Here is a 26450-nt window from a genome sequence, read left to right as displayed (position 1 = left end):
TGGAGGTTGAATTAAATTTATTTACTAAATTATAGAAGAAACGTGCATTTATTGTTAAAACAAAAAGTGACTGACAACCACTGAACAAAGAAAATACTAAATTAAGCATTTTCGGGGCCGTCCGGGTTTGGTGGTTGTCCGGTTTTGGTGGTCCCCAACCAGTATAGGTATAATAGTATATCTGTGACATACTTTAACTCATTTTCATAATAAGAAATACAAAATACTTTACTAAAAATAACCAAGAAAATGACAATATTTTGATCCAGAAACAGTACCTTTCAGTACAGGATATAGCCAAAAAAAAAATGGCAGCCTCCATGTTGAGACAGTACTTGCAGTTTCCTGCAATGTTTTTGGTTATATTGGACTACAATTGGTGGGTTATCCTGGATAAAATGGAGACAATTAATATTTTAATATCAATATTAAATTAATATTTTAAACCATATAAATATTAAATCTGATCCAGTTTAAAGGAAAAATAGATTTTTTGGGGGGGGGAAAACTTGGCTATTTACTGAGGGGATTGACGCCGACTATCGGTGTCAATTTGATAGTAAAAAAAACCCCTGAAGTTGCTATTCAATTGTTATTTTTTAATTGTAAGTTTATGTATAATAACACTGGAGATTGACATTCTATCAATAATTGAAAAATACAAGCAATTATCATAGTATTGCAAGCAATCCATAAGTCCCCTACCGGTTAGAACCCCAGCAACATTCTGATGGGCCATTGGCCATTCAATTTTACCAGTGAATGAATGACACAAATGAACTTAAATCTTTGGAGTTCTAAGTTTGTTTATATCACAGTAATGTGTTATGTTTCCCTGCCTAGTAAGGAAATTATGTTTATACAACCTTAAACATATTATTACGATGTGGGATTTTAAAGTAAATCCTATAAGGAATGAAGAAGTTGGAGTAAAAAATACCAATTTCTCGAAAAAAATCTAGTTCAAGGGGGACATAATTCTGGAAATAGTCTTGCTAGAGTATTTAACCTGCTCAAAAATGTTAAGTGATAATAAGAAACATATATATGAAGTTTGAAGTAGATACATTAGGAAATAAAGAAGTTATTTAAACAAGAGGGCCATGATGGCCCCAAGGTCGCTCACCTGTATATGCCCCCAGGGCTTTTATTTTAACAAACTTGGAAGACACCATTAGAAGATGTTTCATGATGTTAAGTTTTTACTGCACACATATAATGAAAAATAATTATTCCCCCCCCCCCCCCCCCCCGACAGGGCCAATTTTAACCCAAGGGCTTTTATTTGAACAAACTTGGTAGCCACCCATAAGAAGATGTTTCATGCTAAACATCTAGGCTCTAGCTCATTGGGTTTTTTAAAAGAAGATTTTTTAAGTTTACTATACACAAATAGTTAAAAAACAATGACACCCCGGGGCGGGGCCAGTTTTGACCCCCAGGGCTTTAATTTGAATAAACTTTGTAGACACTTACTAGAAGATGTTTCATGCTTAATATCTAAACTCTAGCTATTTGGGTTTTTTCAAAGAAGATTTTTTAATTTTTTGCTATACACATATAAGGAAAATCAATGACCCCCTGGGGCGGGGCCAATTTTGACCCCAGGGCTTTTATTTGAACAAACTTGGAAGACACTCATTAGAAGATGTTTCATGCTAAAAATCTTAGCTCTAGCTCTTTGAGTTCTTTTAAAGAAGATTTTTTAATTTTTACTATATGCATATAGGGAAAATCAATGACCCCCTGGGGCGGGGCCAATTTTGACCCTAGGGCTTTTATTTGAACAAACTTGGTAGACACCCATTAGAACATGTTTCATGCTAAATATCTTAGCTCTAGCTCTTTGGGTTCTTTAAAAGAATTTTTTTTAAGTTTACTATATGCATATTGGGAAAATCAATGACCCCCTGGGGCGGGGCCAATTTTGACCCCAGGGCTTTTATTTGAACAAACTTGGTAGAAACCCAATAGAACATGTTTCATGCTAAATATCTTAGCTCTAGCTCTTTGAGTTCTTTTAAAGAAGATTTTTTTAAGTATTTACTATATGCATATAGGGAAAATCAATGACCCCCTGGGCGGGGCCAATTTTGACCCCAGGGCTTTTATTTGAACAAACTTGGTAGACACTCACTACAAGATGTTTCATGCCAAATATCTAAGCTCTAGCTCTTTGGGTTTTTTTAAAGGAAGATATTTAAAGTTTTTTTCTTTCGGTTGCCATGGCAACCAGGGTTCTGCATGGAATTAAATTCTTTGAACACTTTTTAAAGGTGACCACCAAAGGAACATTCCTGTGAAGTTTGGATGAAATTGGCTTAGTTGTTTATGAGGAGATGTCATTTAAAGTAAAAGTTTACGGACGGACGCCGGATGCCGGACGAAAAGCGATCACAAAAGCTCACCCTGTCACTTTGTGACAGGTGAGCTAAAAAGACAACATTTTTTTTCCATAAAAATTCTAAGTTAAAGGGAGGTAATACTGATAATTTTTGTGCTAGAGTTGTAAACCTTGTCACATATGATGTGGTTGATGAGCAGAAACTTATATTTAAAGTTTGAAGTAAACACCTTAAGAAATAAAGAACTTATAGTGAAAAAGCTGAAAAATTTAAATCAGAAATCTTGAAATTCAGGCTATTTGTTGCCATCATAGCAACCAGAATTTTCAACATAGGAAGAAAAGAAAAAGATGTCCATAATCTCCAGACTGCCATCTACCCATATTTCAAGTTTCATAAAAATATTTTCAGTACTTTTTGAGTTATCACTGGATCCAGTTTATGTGTTGAATTTGCCATATTTTCAGACTATTTGTTGCCATAGCAACCAGAATTTTCAACATAGGAAGAAAAGAAACAGATGTGCATAATCTCCAGACTGCCATCTACCCATATTTCAAGTTTCATAAAAATATTTTCAGTACTTTTTGAGTTATTACTGGATCCAGTTTATGTGTTAAATTTGCCTTATTTTCAGACTATTTGTTGCCATAGCAACCAGAATTTTCAACATAGGACAAAAGAAAAAGATGTGCATAATCTCCATACTGCCATCTATCCATATATCAAGTTTCATAAAAATATTTTTAGTACTTTTTGCGTTATCGCGGGATCCAGTTTTGTGGACGGACGGACAGACGGACGGAAGTTCTAACAGGACAGTAATTATGTGGCTACTCTATTGTTCTCTCTATTGTTCTTTTTAGCCACACAAAAGAAAATAGCCACATAAAAGCATTAAGGAATGAATGACATCAAAGAGAAAGAACAGTTACCTATTGTCCCTCTAGCCACATAATTACTCTCCTGTGAGTGCGGACGGACACAGACGGACGGAGGGTTAACCTGAAGTCCCCTCCGGTTAAACCGGTAGGGGATTAATAAGCAAATAATTAAAAAATAACGGCAAATATACCCCTCTATACTATAAATAAACACAAGGAATGCAACGCCTTTTGCATTTAATCTAATTACACACATGGAAAATCAATGTCAACAAACTCAAGTTTAGCAATTTCGATACACAATACAAAATTATTCCTTTTACAACTGCTGATATTTTAAATCAATTTTTAGCATTGTATAATAATAAATTGGCAATATTTACTCAAATGTCAAAAAATAATTTTGTCTGGCACTCCATGCTCTGACGTCACAGACTATACTGCTACGGACGGAAGATAATTATTTATTTTTCCCCTAAAAATCTATTTTCAATTTTGAAAAAAACCAACTTATTTATTTGTTACGATCAGAAGATAGGCAACTTCCTAGCCAGTTAAAATATCATGCATGCCTACTAAACTTAAAACTTGTAGCAAGTAAAAACTTAATAACCAGATATCAAAATCAGTAAAATAATACATTTTCTGAAAGCTTATGCATTTGTCTATGGCTGTCGGTAAAAATATTTACAGTTCCCATTTAAATAAATTTTAATGTTACATCATTTTTTAAAAGAGAGCAACTTAATAATTTTTGTTACAAAACTATTCATAATGACAAAAAAACTGGCTCAGTAGGTATGTTCTGCCATGTTTTTCTAAGTGAAGGCATGGAAAGTTACCAATATTTTAACATGCAGCAATAGATAAAAGATTTAACTTTTCAAATGGTATATAATATTAAAGGATCAAATGTACATCCATTAAGTTTTATTGCTACATAATGCCTAATTTTTCACTTTTTGATAGGCATGAGTGATATTTCTATGGAGTATATAGGAGCTGCTTAAATATCTACTCCAAAACCGGAGAGACAGGACAATAAACGTGTGATATAATTCGCCGGTCTCTAGTAAAATCCCCGTCAAAATAGACCGGGAGAGACCGGGAATTACCGATAGGAAACAGAGAATAAAAATGGGGCGAATTGTTCATTGAGGCGAATCGTCATTACAGCGTATTGACCTTTTCGAAAAACCTAGCTAAACACCGTTTTCCGGTACGTTACGGATTTAGCTCTGGGGAATTACACCAAATGAAGTACATAACACAGTTACATGATATTTCTATTTTTCTATCATTATTTTACTGTTTAAGGTGAACAAAATTAATGTCTGAAAATTATCAATTTTCCTTGAATATCTATTACAATTTTTTCAAAAAAATAAATTGTTTATGATGAAAATCAATAAAATTTAAACAGACTGAGTGGAATCTTCATAATAAATAAGGTTATTTTCTGCGTAAACTTGTGTATCTACTTTATTTTCTGTATGGAATTATTCATACATTGATATTTAATTATCTTCTTATAAAGAAATAACTGTTTTATTTCAATTTAATTTAAAAAAGGCCGAAAACATCGAGTTCGCTATAACACTCCATTAGGTGAATTCCCCCAGAGCTATGTACAGAAAGTACCGGAAAACGGCGTTAAGCTAGGTTTTCGAATTCGTGAATTGTTAGAATGACAGATTGTTCTCTCCCTTACCAGTTCCTCCCACTGACGGTTCTCTCCCTAACCATTTCCTCCCCTGACGGTTCTCTCCCAAATTTGAAATCTGCAGACAGTTCTCCCCCATTTTTTCTATAAGTTATCATTTTAGTTTTTGACTTAATCTAATAATATTCTTAATGAAGATTATTAAAAGAATGTGTTTCATATTAACTGCATTTTATGTTTTTATGTTTATCAGCTGAAAAAAAGTTTTGTAAATTTAACACCTTTTTTTTCGGTATTTTAATCCTATCAACGCCTTCATTGTGAGGGACAGTGATTGGGAATGACAGACTATTCTCTCCCTTACCAGTTCCTCCCCCTAACGGTTCTCTCCCTAACCATTTCCTCCCCTGACGGTTCTCTCCCAAATTTGAAATATGCAGACAGTTCTCCCCCATTTTTTTTATAACTGATCAATTTAGTTTTGACTTACTGTAATCTAATAATACTTCTTAATGAAGATTATTAAATAGAGGATATTTGTTAAGTTCAGTGTAAGATCGGAATATATTTCACCGAGTGAGCACCAAAAGGTATATTTCACGAGTGGCGCAGCCACGAGTGAAATATGAACTTTTGGTGTTCACGAGGTGAAATATATTTCAATCTTACACTAAACTAAACAAATTTTCTTTTTATTACATGCTAAGAAACGTTTAAAAAGACATTTTATCTAAGTACTAAATGAAAAGCGCGCCATATTCTAATACAATGTGACGTCATTTAAGACGTCACGTCATTAAGCTGGTTTCCAGTACTGTGCACGCTGGTATTTCTCTGAGACAACGTAACGGGCTTAAATTCAAAACAGTGAAATTATCAACTTGATAATTTCACTGTTTCAAACAGTGAAATTACCAGTTTATAAATCACTGATATATTTCTATAATCCATCGAAAAGCATGTAATAAAAAGAATGTGTTTGATATTAAACTGCATTTTATGTTTTATGTTTATCAGCTGAAAAGTGTTTGTAAATTTAACACCTTTTTTCGGTATTTTAATCTATCAAACACCTTCATTGTGAGAGATATAGATTATTGGACAATAATTGGACACCTGTTATTATTTTTAAAGGTCTAGCTTGTAAATACTTATTCATCAATACCTTTTTCACAGCTATTTTAATCTAATCAAAAACTTGATTCTTTGAGTAATGAATTAATAAACACCATCAATTATCTTCTGACAGCAAACTTAACGCATGTGTGTATTGAACTCCTTTTTTCCCTTTTTTTCATTATACAAAAAAGTATGAATTTAGCAATTAAAATTCATTAATCATTTTTTGCTTATAAATTTTCATATTTCTTTATTAAAATAATAATAATAATATCTTATGATTATCCTTATCAAGTAAATTATTCATTAATTATTTTCAATGGAAAAACACACTAAAAAGTATACATTACATCTTATTTAAATCAAAAAGGGCTGCATCCTCTGTGGTATTTTCTGATCTTTTTGCAATCTAAATCATACTGACTATCTGGTATGTATTTTCCTATATAAGTTTATTTTTATATACTGATATAATTAATCTTACGCAGCGACTGCGTCTATAACAGTTTGAGATTTGATACATTATGGGAATTTTTTTGCATGACTTAGAGTTGCATCAAAAAAAATCATTTTCATTTTTATGACAGCCATAACTTTATCCTTTGCATATCGTGGCTACTTCCTTAAAAAAGACACTTTTCAAAAAAAAAAGTTGCCTCGACTAGGATTTGAACCTTGGGCCTCTCACACCCTAAACGAGCACGCTACCTCTTCTGCACCACGGTGAAGTAATACATATGTAGCTTGAATAATAACAAATACATTTGTAATATCTAAAATTGAGAATTTCCGTTTTCCCGTGTTTGTAATCCCTTACTAAATGTTCGAGGTATTTTTCTTCACTATAAACCTGTTGTTTAACACTGATGAAAAAATTTGTAGCGAAATAAATGCTTTCTCGCCAAAAACAGTATTGACATGTATACGAGTATGTACCACTACTCGGACAGTCAGCATTTATGTGTTACTAAAAGTAACGCTCTGGAGTATTCGGTAAGCGACATAGCTAAAAATAGCAATTTCATTGATTAAGCTTTACGGAAATAGCCGAACATTTTCTATTGGGTAAAAAAGATATTCATCCGCAAAATTTGTGATTGTAACCTCATATTTCTATTGACTACTCTTAACTTTTTAATGCACTGTAATTCGTTAAATGCATACATTAAAAATTATTCTTTATTTTAAATTGCTGGTTTTTTTAGCAGTTCTGAGTGAGAACTACTTTGCGTTGTTAGGTCTGTTAGGAAAATTTGTGTTAGACCGTGGATGTTAGCTATGTATTTACTGATCTTGCAATCAGAAAATACAAAAATCAGAATAATTAACTTATATGCTAAAAAAAGTTTTTCTAATTTAATTTATATCAATTGATAATAAGGTTACCAATTTTATTTAACATCTAAACACTTCAATAAAATCTTCTTTTTTTTCCCTAATTTATATCAATTAATAATAAACTTACCCATTTATTTATCATCTAAATACTTTAATAATAATGTAATAATAAAAATAAGAATGGGGAGGAACTGTCTGCTTATTTGCAAATATGCAGACGGTTCTGCCCCAAAATAGGGAGAGAACCGTCAAGGAGGAAACGTCAGGGGAGGAACTGGTAAGGGAGAGAATAGTCTGACTACCAGTGATTGGACACCTGTAATTATTGTAAGGTCTAGCTTCTTAATACTTATTCATCAACACCTTTTCACAGCTATTTTAATCTAATCAACACCTTGATTCTTGAGTAATGAATTAATAAACATCTCAATTATCACTGACAGCAAACTAATAATTAGCACATGTGTGTATAGAACTCCTTTTTTCATTATACAAAAGTATGAAATTTAGCAATTAAAATTCATTATCATTTTTTGCTAATAAATTTCAAATTAATTTATTAAAAAAAGAAAATAATAATAATATCTTATGATTATCCTAATCAAGTAAATTTTTCATTAATTATTTTCAATGACTAAACACATTAAAAAGTATACATTACATCTAATTAAAAAAATCTGAATAATTAAAAACAATGTTAAAAAGTTTTTCTTATTTAATTAAATGATTAAGCTAGACTTACCTGTAAGGTGAAGGTTAATCATGATTTCATCCACATAAAACTCACTAAGGGCTCACACAGAGAGAAGACGCAGCTATCAGCAGCCAGTGGTCATATTTTAGAGTAAGTAATGCCGATTAATATCGCAAAAATATCAGTTTAAACGGGGAGGTAGCGGGTTGGGTGTGTGAGCCCTTAGTGAGTTTTATGTGGATGAAATCATGATTAACCTTCACCTTACAGGTAAGTCTAGCTTAATCATTTAATTTCATCCTACATATAAACTCACTAATGGGCCCCACAGAGATTTTAGAGTCCTTTTTGCGATATTTTGGAAAGGACATTACGTGCCATCCAACGCCATAGTAAATATTTATCTTTCATGTTATTATGAAGAACAACGATTTAATTTCAAGACATAAAGGTCTTTATGATTCTGCAATTCGGTAAAAACACATGTTTTCATATTTTTCCAGAATATAAATGCCATGCACAACTATATAGAAAGTAATTAAATATAGCTATAATTATTATTATCACTACAGTTTTTTTTTTTTTTTTTTTTTTTTTCTCTCTTTTTTGTCCCATTATTATACACTCTAATTAGCAATATCTATGATAGCCTGCATAGATTTTCCATTGGTATTTGATACTGGTTTATCATAATATTTAGCGAATGTCTTAGCATTGCTCCATCCCGCTGATTCAATTATCGTCTGTAACGGGACTCCACGCATGTGTGTGATTGAAGACGCAGCAGCGCGCGTACTATGTGGTTTGAATGATTTATGCACCCCAGCTCTGTGCATAATTAGCTTAATCCAAATTGTTTGTTTTGAAACGGCCCCATGAGGCTTGACCGTTGATATCAGTAATTTATTGGTATTTCTGAGGTCTTTCGTTCTCTGTAAATACTCACTAATGACGCTGACAATACACAAGCGTTTATCTGATTTAAAACTGTCAAACAAAAAGGGTGTCTGATGCCGACCAGGTTTCGATGTTTTTAATAAATGTGAAGTGTTTATTATCAATCTTTCGTCTGAAATATTAATGTCTTCCAAACAAATGAGATGGAGTGTTTGACACCGCTGAGCTGACAACAATAAAAACAACATGCTTAATTTTCCAGCCAAAAATAATAGTGTATCATTTTCTGTTTTTGATAAAAAATCTAAAACTGTTCGCACATCCCATATCTCTTTATATCTCGGAAGTGCCGGCCTTGTGTTAAATACACCTTTCATGAACCGTGATATCAGGTTATTATTGCTGAGATCTACGTTTGAAGTTATCTTATCAAACTCACAAATTGCTGATCTGGCAATACCAATCGCACTGTAGGTTATCCCTTTTGAATATAGGTGAGACAAAAATGCTATCACTGTTGCTACAAGGGGTTTAAAGGGATCGTGTTTCCCTTCACAGAAATGAAACCATTGTTTAAGATATGTTTGATACTGTTTCCTGGTTGTTCTCCGCCACGAATTAATGATAATCTGCTGAGCTTCATTTGAAATCCCTCTATCTTCAAGCGCTTTCCTGATAAGGGAAAAAGCGCCAGCCTCATCTTTTTTAATGGGTGTTTCTTTCCCGGTCGATGGCACAACGTAAGGATGTCCTGAGGGTGCTGAAGTAGAAGGCATGGTGCAACAATAAGTTGTATTAATGTCGGCCACCATGTCTGTGCAGGCCATATTGGTGCTACTAAACACAGTAGATCTGTTTGATCTATTTCTACTTTTTGCAGGACCCTGCCTATTACACTGAAAGGTGGAAAACAATAATAACAATTATCATGCCATGAGAATGAAAAAGCGTCTATAGCAAAAGCATTTGGGTCAGGTTGTCTTGAAACATACGTCGGAACTTTGTTATTTAAGCATTTAAGCGAGATGCAAATAAATCTATATTTAAGGACGGGAAAGACCGACAAATTGCTGTGAACATCTCAGGTGATATACTCCATTCTAAATCTTCAATTCCAGTACGACTCAGTTTGTCTGCCGTGCGGTTCAATGACCCCGATACATGATGTGCTGACAACAAAATGTTTCTTTGAATACACCAATGCCAGATATCGCGCGCAATTTTATTCAATGAATCTATTCTTCCCCCGTAATTATTTATGTATGATACACTCGTAGTGTTATCCATATAAATTTTTATATAGATATTTATGTTGTGTTTAAAAAGCGACAATAGCCCAACTTGACACGCTTTTAATTCTAACACATTGATATGTTGATTTTGTTCTTCCGCCGACCAAAAACCATTTGTTCGTCTATTTTCTGTTTTATCATACGCGCCCCACATATGTCCCGAAGAATCAGTAAACATAATGTTATTCGGGTCAGGCGATGTAATACTTTTGAAACATGAATGTATATGAGTGATCCACCATCGCAAATTTCCCAAAATATCTGGTGTGATTGTAAAAAAAACTATTAAAATTACCCTTATTGTTTTCAGTTCCCTTTCCTTATGTAGTTCTAAAGGTTTTATGTATAACGGAGCATGCATAACCCCCGGTGATGCTGCAACCAGTTGAAAATTTTTGAATTGTTATTCGCCGGCATGTTATTATGTTATTGCAAAGCTCTGTGATATCATCACATTTTTCCTTTGTTAATATTATTGTCATTGTTTTTAGAGAACAGCACAAATCCCAAAATACAATCTTTTTCGACGGAACCAGGAACAGATTTACCCATTGAAATTGTAAATCCTAACTTGTCTAATAAATCAATTGTTTCGCTGATATTTCGAGCACAGGCGGAGTATGACTGACCTTGCAAACATGCGTCGTCGATGTAAATTGAACTTAAATGACCCCGCGCTCTTAAATGAGAAAAACTGGCTTCATCAGTTTAGTGAATATCATAGGGCTTTTTGCAAATCCCATCACAAGCGCTGTAAATTGATATTTTACACCTTCGAAAAAGAAACGAAAATACCGTCTGTCCGTTCGTATATAGGTTAGTGTAAAAAGCATCAGAAATGTCGACCTTGCCGAAATAACAATTTTTCCTCATTGCTGTGGTCACTGACCCCAAAGTTTCCATTTTAAAATGTATTTTGCTGACGTAGTTGCTATTGAAAGATTTTAAATTCAAAATAATTCTAATCCGTCCGTCTGATTTTGGTCTTGTGAATATATTCGAAATGTATTCTCCGTCCAAGTTTTCGTCTGCAAGTTCTATTATTCCTTGATTTAAAAACCGTGTAATTTCAAACTGTATTGCTTGTTTTTCGTTTTCTTTAAAATTAAATGGTTTTGGAATTTTATACTGAAAAGGAGTTGCTGACAGCTGTACCCGAGAACCGTCTACAGTTTCTAGTATCCATTTATCTTTGGTTATTTTTCTCCACTCATTCAACGCCATTCTGGTCTTCCCCGCCCGAAAATTCTGTGAAGTATTTATAATGGTAGAGGAATATTTCATATTATGATTACTTACTTCGGATATTAATTTTTCTGTGCTCTTGATTGGAAAGTATTCTTTTTCTGCTGTTTTGTTCTGTAATTGTGATTTTGACGTCGTCGCTGTAGATTGAAATTCATGTTGCCCTGTAAATTGAGCGCATGTTTCCGTTTGTGCTGAGGTACCAGGGTCGCCATGCCCTGGGTGACCCCAGATTCGGTGAAAAAATCTCCCACGCTTTCGTGATCTGAGCCTGAATCATCCCTCGTGCAAAAACGTTTCGAAGTTGATGTTTCTTCGCAGGTAACTGCAGTTCTTTTCAAAGAATTTACGTCAGACCTCATTTCAGTCAGAGAATCCGTTAAACCTTTTATTGCATTTTGGATGTCTTCTAACTGACTAGAAGATCCTGCAAGTGTCCCGAATTTTTCAAATATATTGGGAATATTGGACTGGTTGTTTCCGACCTCTTGATCGTCGGCCATGATCCTGAAAAATGTTTTTTAAACATTTCTAGCAGCAGTCCATTTAAGCAATAAAATGAAGAAGAAACATATATAAACGATTAGAATTTAATCGCAGTCAGGCGTAAATAACGCCGTCAAATAGATATCTACATAAATCATTAATTCGTCCCTCTGTGATATGCAAGACGCCTGATTTTTTTTTATTATTATTATTATTATTATTATTATTATGTATGTCATGTTGCATGAACACGCCCTATTGCAAACCAATATATAATTTGTCTGTAATGTTCAGACCATTTTAGCTTTTCCATGGTGTTTGGATAAGCATAATTACGAACAAATGTATCTTTTGTCTGTGGTGTTCAGACAGTTTTAGCTTTTCCATGGTGTTTGGATAAGCATAATTACGAACAAATGAGTCTTTTGTCTGTGGTGTTCAGACAGTTTTAGCTTTTCCATGGTGTTTGGATAAGCATGATTTCATTACGAACAAATGAGTCTTTTGTCTGTGGTGTTCAGACAGTTTTAGCTTTTCCATGGTGTTTGGATAAGCATGATTTCATTACGAACAAATGTATCTTTTGTCTGTGGTGTTCAGACAGTTTTAGCTTTTCCATGGTGTTTGGATAAGCATAATTACGAACAAATGTATCTTTTGTCTGTGGTGTTCAGACAGTTTTAGCTTTTCCATGGTGTTTGGATAAGCATAATTACGAACAAATGAGTCTTTTGTCTGTGGTGTTCAGACAGTTTTAGCTTTTCCATGGTGTTTGGATAAGCATGATTTCATTATGAACAAATGTATCTTTTGTCTGTGGTGTTCAGACAGTTTTAGCTTTTCCATGGTGTTTGGATAAGCATAATTACGAACAAATGTATCTTTTGTCTGTGGTGTTCAGACAGTTTTAGCTTTTCCATGGTGTTTGGATAAGCATGATTTCATTACGAACAAATGAGTCTTTTGTCTTTGGTGTTCAGACAGTTTTAGCTTTTCCATGGTGTTTGGATAAGCATGATTTCATTACGAACAAATGAGTCTTTTGTCTGTGGTGTTCAGACAATTTTTGCTTTTCCATGGTGTTTGGATAAGCATGATTACGAACACTGTATCTTGTTTTGCCTGTGGTGTTCAGACATTTTTTTTATATTTTTTTTTCGTATTTGGCAGCAGTGTTCAGACAAAATTGGCTAATAAATATTGTTGTTATAAAATATATAACTACAAATGTATATATTGTCTGTGGTGTTCAGACATCAAACATATACGAGGTTTTTTTGTTTTGTTTTTTTTTTTGACAAAAAATTAAACGATTTTAAGTATAAACTTAAAATAAATATATACAAATAAATGAAACATACCTCTTATCACACTTTTTTTTTTTTTTTTAACTGCTTAATTAATATCCACAAATGAAACACTTGTTAGTCCTAAATAATTACACTATAATAATTTAAACTTGTGAAAAATACACAGGCTTTACTTTAATTATGAACAATTATACGTCTTGACCGTAGCTGCTAATGCCTCGTTATGACCACTGGCTGCTGATAGCTGCGTCTTCTCTCTGTGAGGCCCATTAGTGAGTTTATATGTTACTAAGGATGAAATTTATATCAATTGATTATATAAAAGTTACCAATTTATTAAACATCTAAATACTTCAATAAAATATTTTTTTCTCTAATTTATATCAATTTATAATAAACTTAGGCTACAGTACTCATTTATTGTTGCTGATGATGCTAACAAAATTGAAACTTGAATTTAACATCTAAATACTTCATTTAAGTATTTTTCTCTCCAATTTATATCAATTAATAATAAACTTACTGGTTTCCTAGCAGTTTCCGGTCACAAATCATACTTTTTAACAAATAAAATAAAAACAAGTAGAGATTTTGATGCTAAAGCATCAAGTCGCCGGATAGAAATATGATTGCATCATCATAATAAACAAGAGCCGGTTGAACCGGGTGATGCTCCCCGAATAGGTTTTGGACACAGGAAGGTATACCTCTTGTTGTGTCAGAGTTATGTCACAGACAAAGTTCAAAGTGTAAAAACAACCCAAATATTGTGCACGACACATTGTCTAAATATGGTGATCATTTTTGTGAAATAGTTGTAAAATCCGATTTCAAATAACAAAGTTATGCGCCTGACATTATTTTGCTGCAAGGTCATGCTGTGACCTTGACCTTCAACGTAGTGACCTAAATGTTGCATGCGACACGTCGATTCAATATGGTGATCATCTCTGTGAAATAGTTGTTAAATCCGACTTCCAGTAACAAAGTTATGGGCCGGACACAATTTTGCTGCAAGGTCATACCGTGACCTTGACCTTCAAGGTAGCGACCCAAATGTTGCGCGCGATACAATGTCTCATTGTGGTGATCATTTCTGTGAAATAGTTGTAAAATCCGACTTCAAATAATGAAGTTATGTGCCGGACACAATTTTGCTTCAAGGTCATGCTGTGACCTTGACCTTCAAGTTAGCGAGCCAAATGTTGCGCATGACACGCCATTTTAATATGGTCATCATTTCTGTGAAATAGTTTAAAAATCTGACTTCAAATAAGGAAGTTATGGGCCGGACACGATTTTGCTGCAAGGTCATGCTGTGACCTTGACCTTCAAGGCAGCGATTTAAATGTTGTGCATGACACGTTATCTTAATATGATGATCATTTCTGTGAAATACTTTTTAAATCTAACTTCAAATAGGGAAGTTATGGGCCGGACACGATTTTGCTGCAAGGTCTTGCTGTGACCTTGACCTTCAAGGAAGCGACCAACATGTTGCACGCGACACATCGTCTCAATATGGTGATCATTTCTGTGGAATATTTTTTAAATCCGACTTCAAATAACAAAGTTATGGACCGGACACGATTTTGCTGCAAGGTCATGCTGTGACCTTGACCTTCAAGGTAGCGACCCAAATGTTGCGCGCGACATGTCGTCTCAATATGGTGATCATTTCTGTGAAATTTTTTAAAATCCAACTTCAAATAACAAAGTTATAGACTGAACACGATTTTGCTGCAAGGTCATGCTGTGACCTTGACCTTCAAGGTAGCGACCCAAATGTTGCGCGCGACACGTCGTCTCAATATGGTGATCATTTCTGTGAAATATTTTTTTAAAATCCGACTTCAAATAATGAAGTTATGGACCGGACACGATTTTGCTGCAAGGTCATGTTGTGACCTTGACCTTCAAGGTAGCGACCCAAATGTTGCGCGCGACACGTCGTCTCAATATGGTGATCATTTCTGTGAAATATTTTTAAAATCCAACTTCAAATAATGAAGTTATGGACCGGACACGATTTTGCTGCAAGGTCATGCTGTGACCTTGACCTTCAAGGTAGCGACCCAAATGTTGCGCGCGACACGTCGTCTCAATATGGTGATCATTTCTGTGAAACAATTTTAAAATCCGACTTCAAATAACAACAAAGTTATGGTCCGGACACGAATTCGGGACGTACGTACGGACTGACGGACGGACGGACAACCGACGACTATATGCTCCCCCGAAATTTTTCGGGGAGCATAATAAAAGAAAATATCAGTTTAATGGTTCGAGTATAAAGAAAAGAAGAACAATACGTTGAGTAATGTTTATTCAGAAATACGTTTTCACGTACTTGCCACAATTATATCTTTCTTGCTATAAACTTTGTTAAAGAGTTTTATGCAATAAATTCATATTATGTTATAATAAAACATCATATTTGAAGCAAACTTGCTTAGCAATTTTGTCAAGAAACTGTTATCATTATTAAATAAGGAAGTACTGTTTGGCAATATTTACCCGAGACTCAATAATTTTCGGGAGCTGTTTCGTTAGCTTACATAACTTATTATGATTAATGTTAACGATTTCATTGTAAGTATAATTACATGTATAATTATATCAATAAATATTGCTCAATGGCCTAGTGGTAAGTTGTAACCTACATTCGTTGGAGCAAGTTCGAATCTTGGACAAATCCTGTGTGTAGTTTTCATAAATTGATTTTTATTATATCTTTTAACTTTATGAAACATAAGTTGATAAATCGTGTGTTTTATTTCTAGCACTTTTTTATTTCATAATTTTGATAAATGGTCAAGTTTTACAAAATACAAAAAGTATTATAAAAGAAAACATAAAAAATCACTTTATCGAACCTACAGTCTTCAATTTGAAACTAACTTAAAATCTAACACCTGTAGAGCAAGTGATATGATTATAATTCTACTTGTAATTCTACTTTATACATATACCGTTGTACCATACTGAATCCGATCATTACCGACAAATTATTACCGATCATCGAATATTTGCAAAGAGACTATGAAAATATATATGCTTAATTATTGCATAAAACAATGCAATTCTACTATAAAAGTGGTGTCTGCATAAAAAAAAAATTCTTATGCACTTTCGAAAAAAAAATTATTTAGCTGAAATCAATATTCCTGTCGTTACTATATAGTTAACGTTTAATTGCCTTCCAGTGCGATAAACTATCAACACAAAGATAGTTTATTAGTTTTCTCTGTGTATCCAATACGATTCCGGCCCCTACTGTCATACACAAAACAAGTAAAATGGTTTCCTGCGGTGAACATTTTAATGATATTAAGATATTTCATTTAACTATTTTCAACATTATTTGGGGGGAGGGGGAATAAATAAACGTTTGTATCAGGAATATACTTGACAATAATCGATCATTATAAAAGAAGGTCTTTGGAAACTGGTGACCGTTGAAGACCGGAGAAGGTCGAACATAAAACAATTATTTCTTTTTAAGAAAATGATTAAATAGGCCTACCATTTTATGAATAATTCCGAGCAAAAAATAAATAAAGTAAACACACAAGTTTACGCAGAAAATATCTCTATCTCTATACACTACGAATATTTTAATTTTGTAGATTTTCAGTATAAATAATTTATTGTTTGTAAAATTTGAGATAGATATTAATGAAACATTCATAATTTTCAAACACATCATTCAAGTTTTTCCACCTTAAACGGTAAAATAATTATAGAAAATTAGAAATATCACGTTATAGTTTTTTGTTCTCAATTAGGTATAATTCGGACTAATTCTCTACAGGTAAATCCGTAACGTACCGGCAAACGGTATTTAGCTGGGTTTTCGAAAAGGTCGATTAACCAATCATGTACAGTTTACAGATCACATGCTCCTCCATGTACCGAAAACAGATCACGTGCTCCTCCATGCCTCAAAAGTTAAACGCGTACCAGTACCCTGCGGTCTCCAGACCGCAGGGAATAACTTTGATTTGCACTTTTATCAGCTGCAAACCATTCACAGGTTACCTGTATGATTTTCTTATCAGCCATTTGTTACTATTAATAGATTTTATAACGATAACATACAACGTGTAGTCACGTGATTCTGGGAGAAGCTGTTTATGATAAATAAGATAAAAAAGAATAGAATAGGTCTCATAACGTACAAACAACCAGATAATTTAAAAAAGTGTCATTTCAAATATCATGTATGATTTATTTATCATAAAATAGCAACACTTAACACTTTGAATAAAAGGAAAAACATCCCTTAATTCAATGACTTATCCATGGGGATACGTCATTAATTCAATTTATAAAAATTGTAATGTTGCTTTTTACGATGTCAATATTTGAATATTTCATTACCACGGTAGGGAATCACGTGACTTTTACGGTTACGCGTACAGACAATATGGCGGCCTAAAAACCTCGCTTCACATGTGTTTTTCAGGTAATTCTTTATTATATCCCTTTTACTTACATACGAGACCTGTTGCAGCCTACGCAGAATAAAGAATTGTTGCCGCCTATACCTTATTTTCCACCCCTGTGCTCATAGATTTTACAAACACTCAAAAATTCAACAGAAATTTTCAATGTAAACAATTATATTTCGGGTAACATTCACGCAAAATTTGTATTTTTTATGAATTTGATTAAACTACGTCGAGTTAGCAAAGAGAAAATGTTCATAGACTTTCTTTATTTGAAAATGTTAATATTAGGCATGTTAAATGTTGACAGGTCATTTTCTATTCCATTACACGAGAGAAAAATAATTTTGGTAACTCCCACGCATACTTTTATTGTTGATAACTCCCACACAATATTTTATGTGCAGGCAATATCTATGCAGGTTATAGCCTAGATATTGATTGAAAAAAATCATGATTGATGCATTTAGCATCAAACTTTCATAGAATTTTGAATAATATTAAAAATACCGCAAATAGGTCCTTGATAGAAGTAACCCAGCAGGCACATCAACGGTGAACAACGTTGAAGTATGATCAGATTTCAACGTTGAAATAACGTTAGATTTATGTTCGAATTTGAAAGTTTAAAAAACGTTGAAGTTCAACGTTGGCACAACGTTGAAGTTTCAATGTCATTTCAACATACTTTAATATAAATATAAAGCAAAGTACTGTACGTAACAGAGTTTAACAAAAAAATCAAGACACTATTAAATACTTCAGCTATTTTATTTCAAAACTACAGTTCAAGTGTAGCTAAAATTCAAACGATTTAAGAAGTCCTTTTAGTTTAACAATTAAGCTACAATCTGTTCCAATCTACCACTAGTTCTTCTTCTAGAGCTCTCTTGGTATGTCTAAAGTGTGTCATGATGGTGTTTGAATACTTCTACTGCTTCTGCAAATAAAATAAGAAGTTACATGTAAAAATTGACTTGGTCAATCTCAAATTATATATAATTAATCAACTTAGTGATTTGTTTTATCTTAAAATGCTTATCTTCTAAGATTTACATAATAAAACAGCATATAGAAATTAAGATACAGCTGAAGTTTCATATTGACAGTAAATTATGTACAAAAACAACAAAAACTTTTTAAAAAGAAGCTATTTAACCCTTAACCTCATATATACGCGAAACAACGCACTTTCGACCCCCCGCCCTTTTTTTAGGCCTGAAATAGTGAGAAAATGTCCTATTTTTCCCCAAACACATGTTTTCGTTTGAGAAATGTTGTTAAAAAAAGTGAGCACTTTTTCGGCGCCGCCCCCTGTCCAAAAGATACTTCAGGGGGTTGTCAGAAGGGGGATGTGCCCCCTTCTTTTTCGGGGGTTTGATGGGGGGCGGAGTCCCCCTCATCACAAAGAAAATTTTGGACTTGTGAGAGGCTTTAAATGACCCCAGGTCGATCATAAGGTAAGGTGTAACCAACGCTGAAAAGCCTTTGACTCTATCTCAATCCCTTGAGAAGTTGCAGCACTTTGAAGCAAATTTTGATGGAAAAAATCGAGGCAAAATAGTGATTTTTGGCAATTTTGAGATGTCCCCTCGTTGCCATGGTTACAGGAAATTTAACTTGAAAGAGGAGGCTTTTCAGTGAAAATGGCCATTTTTCACAATATGCTCATGGGTGAAAGGGTTAACTTAAAAAATTATAAATGTTACAAAACAACAATTATTCACCAAATTTAGGTAAAAGACCACATGTTAACATGTAAAAACTAGATTTTGGGTGATTCAAAAGTTTTTCATCATTTTTTGTTAGCCCTTTACCCCTCGTTGCCATGGTAACAGGAAATTTAAGACTGAGCATGTCGTTACAAAAGCAATGGTCCAGTCAACATTTGTGCCAAGTTTGATTAGTATTGAATCATTTTTCATAGTTTCATAGCAGTTTGAACTTGTAAGAGGAGGCTTTTCAGTGAAAATGGCCATTTTTCACAATATGCTCATGGGGGAAAGGGTTAAGTCTGACCTATGATTGGTAAGAAAAACTGCTCCCATCAGTTACGTCAGCATTTTCCCAAGAACAGTCCTTTCCATGTTAAATTTATGGTATAGAAGCTACAGCTGTAATACTTTAAATTTCAGCCAGGACCAGGATCTAGAATATAAAATAAACTTATTATTCCCTATATATTCACGGCAATTAAACTTAAAATTTAACACTCAACTTTATTATTTAACCACAAACAGTTTAATCAATATTTATTTTGAAAATGCAATGGATTTAATGTATTTTTCAAACTAATTCACATTTAATTTTACTATCACTAAGATATAAAATTAATACAGCTAAATTGACGAATCGTCTTGGGGCGTAAATTATATGGGGCGAACAACACTTCATCTGCTTATAGGTTACAATAATATGATAAATAAATTTCAAAAAGGCATGGCTTGTAAAATCATAAATTGCCAAGGACATCAATAACTTCGCGTAAGGCCTTCCAAACCCAAAACATTCAATTAGGTCGCGTTTTGATACAAAAGTCCAAAATATTAGAAGGAGGTTTTGTATTTCTGTTTTTATTAGTAAAATTACAGTTGTCATTTTTCATATTTTGCAGATATGGAAGGTTCCATCTCGGATATTGTTTGTGATAAATGTGGGAAACATTTCATTTGCGGATAGGTCTCAAATATTGACCACATGAACAGTCTACACGGCACAGGACCTTATAAATGTTGTGGTAAAACATTTTATAGCCCAGCAAATCGGAAACGTTACTGGTTTTACTGCTGATATTAAGATGACATTCAAACATAAGACCTTTAGATTTTATTACCTAGTTTGTAAAATAAAAGACCCATTCTAATATACTTTAGGTTGTTTTCTTTTATGCTTTAGATTAAAAAAAAACCACACACAACATAATAATGTTAAATACAGACACTAATTTGAAAAAAGTTGGTTTCATAAAAGACTAAGTGATAAAATGACTTGAATGTCTTTAAAATCTTAATATAACGAATAACATAAAATGCCATACCTGTCACGTTTCGATTTGTCACAACATTTACAAAGTCCTGTGCCGAGTAGCCAGTTTATGTGGTCATTAAGACAAATGTTGCCCAACATTATCCACAAACAATACCCGAACTGGAACCGCCCATATCTGCAAACTATGAAAAATGACAACTGTAATTGTGCTTATACTGAAATCGACCTCCTTCTTATATTTGAGACTTTTATTTTAATTTCTGCGATTAATTCATCTATATCGAAACTTCATTTAATATATTCACGTGAGTATGTATTCTGCTATCCATAGGGGCTTTATTCTATCCAGGACCTTTTGGCGGTATTTTTAATATTATTCAAAATTCTTTGAACGTTTAAGGCTAAATGCATCAATCATGATTTTGTTCAATCAATATCTAGGCTATAACCTGCATAGATATTGCCTGCACATAAAATATTGCGTGGGAGTTATCAACAATAAAAGTATGCGTGGGAGTTACCCAAATCATTTTTCTCTCATGTTTTGGAATAGAAAATGACCAGTCAACATTTAGCATGCCTAATATTTACATTTTCAAATAAAGAAATTCTATGAACATTTTCTCATTGCTAACTCGACGTAGTTTAATCAAATTCATAAAAAATACAAATTTTGCGTGAATGTTACCCGAAATATAATTGTTCACATTGAAAATTTCTGTTGAATTTTTGAGTGTTTGTAAAATCTATGAGCACAGGAGTGGAAACTAAGGTATAGGCGGCAACAATTCTTTATTCTGCGTAGGCTGCAACAGGTCTCGTATGTAAGTAAAAGGAATATAATAAAGAATTACCTCAAAAACACATGTGAAGCGAGGTTTTTAGGCCGCCATATTGTCTGTACGCGTAACCGTAAAAGTCACGTGATTCCCTACCGTGATTACATTGAGCAAGATTATTGTATGTTTGAATTTTTGAGATTACTGAAAACAATTGTAGTCTTTAATTGTTCAGTAATTGTTGTGTTTTTATTTCCAGATTTTAATGCCTGCTCCTACCATAGGTATAATATTAAACTGTTACAAATATAGTCGCCGGTTTCTACCGGCGACTAATCAGTCTACGGAGGGGTACAAAACTTTGACAGGACAAAGTTAGGTACAATGTACCCTTCAAGCATTGCCATGTGTTTAATGTTGCACTTTCATTTTACTTTTTAATTTGAATAAAGGCCTGAAATGTAACACCTTTTTTCACATTTATACAAAAATTCATAGCAGTTTTCCGGACCTTTTTATTTTGAGTATAATTCAGTACCATAAAGCAATGTTAAAATGGTTTTATCAGACAAACAGAACTTCCCAACCTTTTCAGTGTCATCTGCAAAAATATGTTCCGAAGTATTGATTTACCTAAAATCACAGTATATAAACGATTTGAACCCCAACCGGATCTTGTGAGAAGATCTCAACATCAGTTCCGTACAAACAGGCGGGGTGACCCATAAAACTTTTTTAAACGGCTTGCATTTAATCTGTGACGGTATGTAAACATTTGAATCATATTAAGAAATATTTTTTCTTAGCTTATAGATACATCTATAAGCTGCCTCTTTAAATTTATGCGCATAAAACGCTGTGCTCTTCGCTTCGTGTTTTGTTTATGTCAACACACGCCGATTACACAAGCAAATTTATGCCTAAAATTGTTTTATTTCACTATAACTCATATCTGAATCTTAAGTTTATTGTCTAACCTCGTGTTACCGCACAGAAACATGTGTATATATCTTTGAATATTGATAAAAACGTAGTAAATAATAGAGGCAAACATTCTGATAACTGCACCCGTCTTGCTAAAACAATTTTAATGATCTGTACCCTACTTGTGTTTTCACTGAACCATAACTTGCGAGTCACTTTTGATGATTTTTATTGTTTTTGTCCTATGTTTGCAGAATATGAAGTTATTGTGTCACAAGAGCATGACACATCTTTTAGCTCTATATAAGTAACCAATACTGCACATGAATGGACCTTCATCATGTTTTCACTTTCCAGCATGAAGTAGCTGGTAATACGAATTAGAAAGAAAATTATTTCTTGACAGGAATGATCAACCAACAAATTTTATCTTCATTTACCATTCATTTTTCTTTGAAAAGATATAAAGCTAAGATATAACATAAGTACTATAAACGTTTCTACTATTAAGTTCAACGGCATTGTTGTTGGTTTTGACGTGATCATTGTATATAACGTCACATATCAATCCATCCTCCTCGAAAGATCATCACAGGATTTTTTTGGCAGATTACACATGTTGAAAGCTTTAAATTACACCTACCGTTGATTTCAATATGTTTTTTGAAACACAGTTTTATATTCTCATAAATGCCTTGACTTTCTTTTTCTGATATGCATGAATACTCTCTTAATAAATCATTTTAAGGAGTTTCCTGCATATTGTTCTCTTGCAAGTTTATTTCCACACTTATTTTTAAATAGTTTACAGTCTTGCCAGTGGCTAAGATAACTTGTTAGTTTTCTTTTCACACAACTTAAAAAGTTTATCACTGGCTATCATAATTAAGTATCTTAAGTCAAAAGATATATATAAATACAGTTTCTTTCTATAAATTGCTATATACATATGTACATGTATTTCAGATGGATTTGGATGAATCATTTGTAGTTAAGGGTCTTGACAGAAGCTTTCGTGTAACTAACAAACACTCCCCTGAATGTGGAATAAGTATCTTTTGTCGATGTGTGAACATCTTGAACAGACGTTTTGATTTTTGACATTTCTTGATTGGAGATTATTTTTCAAGTCCTTCTTGTCTTGAAATCTTTACAGTTTTTGTAATATCATTTGCTTTTAAAGTCCTTTTTAATTTTTTCGGTTCTTTTGGAATAATTCTAAAGTTTTTTTGAGTATGATTTTAATGTTTCTGTTATTGTTGTCAAGCTGAGAAATTGCTATTTTAAGCTTTTGTTCTGATGTCCAAATTATGAACAATAGTGTTTCCGAATATTTTTTTTAAGAGAAAGGGGGCAATGAAGACAACTGAATTATTCCATTTTGCCTGTCAATAAACAATTAAATACGTTAAATAATTAATATTCTCTCCATTTAATCTTTAAAAATACTCACAAGTCAGGGTACAGATAAAATTTTTAAACTCACAAGTAGGGTTCACAATCACCAGCAAGTAACGTTCAGTTTACGGAATTGACCTCCTTGGTTAAACTCTTAATTTAATGTTCAAAATACAGTAATATTTTTGGCAGATGACTAAATTATCGTTTATTATTGATTATTTTAGTAGTTCGATATCACAATTCAATATTTAACTAAATAAACATCGAAATAAGACAGATTTTTGCTAGTGTTCAGTGTCGATCACCTGAAAGCAGTTCGTGAGTTTTGATTATTTTATAGCTTTAATGCTAACATTTATATTTTGCATAACTTAAACACTTAATAAAGTTTCTCCTCTACGATATAAATATAGATTTACTAACCTAACGTCCATAAGTATCAATATAAATACCAATATATTAAACAAGTTAAGCGGCAGAAAATGGCTGACACTGAAATCTTCTCACAAGATCCAGTTGGGGTTCAAATCGTTTATATACTGTGAAAATGGGGTCTTTGTTATTGCGCATGGATATTCAAACTAGAATTCCCCAGGTGTTGTTTTATTTTTGAAAGTCACAAGTTCTCTTATGTAACTTTAAATAACAGGCAAAACTTCATAACAAATAAATTGTTGTACTATTTTAAATGCTGTTTAGCATAGAAAACAAATGTCTCTCTGTATGATGAAGTAATGTGGATACAGTACACTAAAATAGACTGTACTGGACGAAAATCATAAAATGGCCGGAAAACTGCTAGGGGACGGAAACTGCTAGGAAACCAGTACAGTACCCATTTATTTATCATCTAAATACTTTAATAATAATGACTAATGTAATAATAAAAATAAGAATGGGGAGGAACTGTCTGCTTATTTGCAAATATGCAGACGGTTCTCCCCCAAAATAGGGAGGAAACGTCAGGGCAGGAACTGGTATAGGCTAAGGGAGAGAAAAGTCTGACTTCCAATTGTCAGTGATTGTTATCGTGGACTAACCAGTTCTCAAACCTCTAAGCATTCAAGAAGTCTTTTAATGTAAATAAAAATATATCTTTCTAAAAATTCTTTACATCTGTAAAATTTAATTTTTGTGTAACATTTCTGTAAAATTTGACAGAAATTTAACTATTAAAAAAGCTCTATTTCCATCTTGGAAAAGCACAACCCTCTGTTTTAAAACTAACATGGCCTCTTAAAATAAAGTACCTAATCTCAAACCCCTTCAAGTATCTCTAAAATTCTACTGTTTAGTTTAGCCAATGAAGTGATTGTTATATGACATCACATGCGAATGAAGTACCCTACAGGATGAAAGTACCTGCTTTAAGATATTTTAGTCTATAATATTCATTTTCACAAATAGCTTATGGTGTGTTTACAGGACTTACAAAGGTAATAGCAATTTGTATGAAATTACACAAAGTAATAAAATATTTTTTGTTAATATTTGTTCCTATGCACTGTTTTCATTTGACATCAGCAGACATGTCTGTCAGAAACAAAGCTTTTAAGCACACAAGTTCAGGACATCAAAGTTACTTCTAGTAAAAAAATAACAGCACATGAATGAAAGGTTTGAGAATAGGTTGGGTGTGAGATTAGGTACTTATGCGATACATGTACATTCGGTTTATACCTCCAAGTCAACCCAAACAATCCTTTCACTTTTCCTTTGTAAACGTTTACGTCTTTTACTTGCTGAAGACATTCCTCGCAGTGAATGATGATATATATTTGATTTAGGAAATGCACTTGAAATTACAAATTTTATAATGCGCATGCTGTAAGTTGAACACCACTATTATATCAATCTCCACGCAGTGATCTCCCCTTAATTCACGAATTCGAAAACCATTCGGAACTGCCTCGGCTATTATCTATAGTAACCTCGGACACGTGGTTTCAGATGTAAACAGAAACAGAGGTAATGTAAAATGAATGTATATATTTGACATCCCAAAAAAAGTAATGTCTGTTTCGGTACTCTTAATGCTTGAAAATATGTCGCACAACAAATTGTAACACTGATGTTCAATTTTAAACAAATCCGACTAAATGTCAACAGGTTGGTTTTTTGTACTTTCGGTTTCTACAACCATAATAATAAATATATAAATAATGTATTGTTTGCTTTTGTACCTATGAATTCATTTATTTTAAGGTGTACTTTTACTACATATATTGGAAATAAACTTGTCAACAACTCCCAGCATTACATTACTATTTGTTTACATGTTTAGTTTCTTAGCGTAGGTTAGACCGAAATACCGCATCCGTTCTGTGTATTCATACTATTGTGTTCGAGGTCCATATCCGAAGACTGACGGAAAGGGCCGAGTAGTTGCGATTGATTCGAAAACCTAGCTAAACGCCGTTTTCCGGTGATATCTTAAGCAAACAATGTAGGGTGTGTATGTTGGTTCTTTACTTTATTTACCATGGTATATAGGTAAAAATCATAATCAGTAAGTTTTATTACAATATTGAAGGAAAAAGTTATGAAAAAAGCACATTTAATTGTGATTACTTGTATTTTAACCCGAAATTTCATGCTCTCATTTAATTAAATTGAGTTTCTGTTACAATTTTT

At 33.1% G+C, this 26450-nt stretch overlaps 2 protein-coding genes and 1 long non-coding RNA gene across 4 annotated transcripts in view; all 3 read right to left on the bottom strand.

Annotated features, from left to right (window-relative positions):
• LOC132742271 (probable oligoribonuclease) overlaps positions 1-26022 on the bottom strand; it is a 92066-nt gene extending 66044 nt beyond the window's left edge. Inside the window, exon 1 of one of the 2 annotated variants that reach the window (XM_060730627.1) lies at positions 26000-26022. Coding sequence is in view for 1 of the 2 variants with exons in the window: in XM_060730626.1 (XP_060586609.1) it covers positions 25497-25640 (144 nt within the window). In the remaining variant the exon portion in view is untranslated. Of the gene's footprint in view, positions 1-25496; positions 25696-25999 lie in introns of those variants that run through there. The other variant, XM_060730626.1, reaches the window with a different exon arrangement.
• LOC132742268 (uncharacterized) lies at positions 8069-17829 on the bottom strand. The gene is made up of 2 exons (XM_060730623.1): positions 11532-17829; positions 8069-9836 (listed from the first exon to the last, which is right to left on the bottom strand). The coding sequence occupies exon 2, from the start codon at positions 9765-9767 to the stop codon at positions 8670-8672; it is 1098 nt and encodes a 365-aa protein (XP_060586606.1). The 5' UTR covers positions 9768-9836; positions 11532-17829; the 3' UTR covers positions 8069-8669.
• Positions 18063-21227, bottom strand: LOC132742267 (uncharacterized). The gene is made up of 3 exons (XR_009627417.1): positions 20762-21227; positions 19744-19872; positions 18063-18664 (listed from the first exon to the last, which is right to left on the bottom strand). It is a non-coding gene; the product is annotated as an uncharacterized LOC132742267 (long non-coding RNA).
• Positions 26023-26450: the final 428 nt, after the last annotated feature.

The sequence above is a fragment of the Ruditapes philippinarum genome, unplaced genomic scaffold, assembly GCF_026571515.1.
Source record: "Ruditapes philippinarum isolate M1 unplaced genomic scaffold, ASM2657151v2 ctg1767_1_1_1_1, whole genome shotgun sequence".
Classification (NCBI taxonomy): Eukaryota; Metazoa; Mollusca; class Bivalvia; order Venerida; family Veneridae; genus Ruditapes; species Ruditapes philippinarum.
This window is presented reverse-complemented; position numbering and strand designations above follow the sequence as displayed.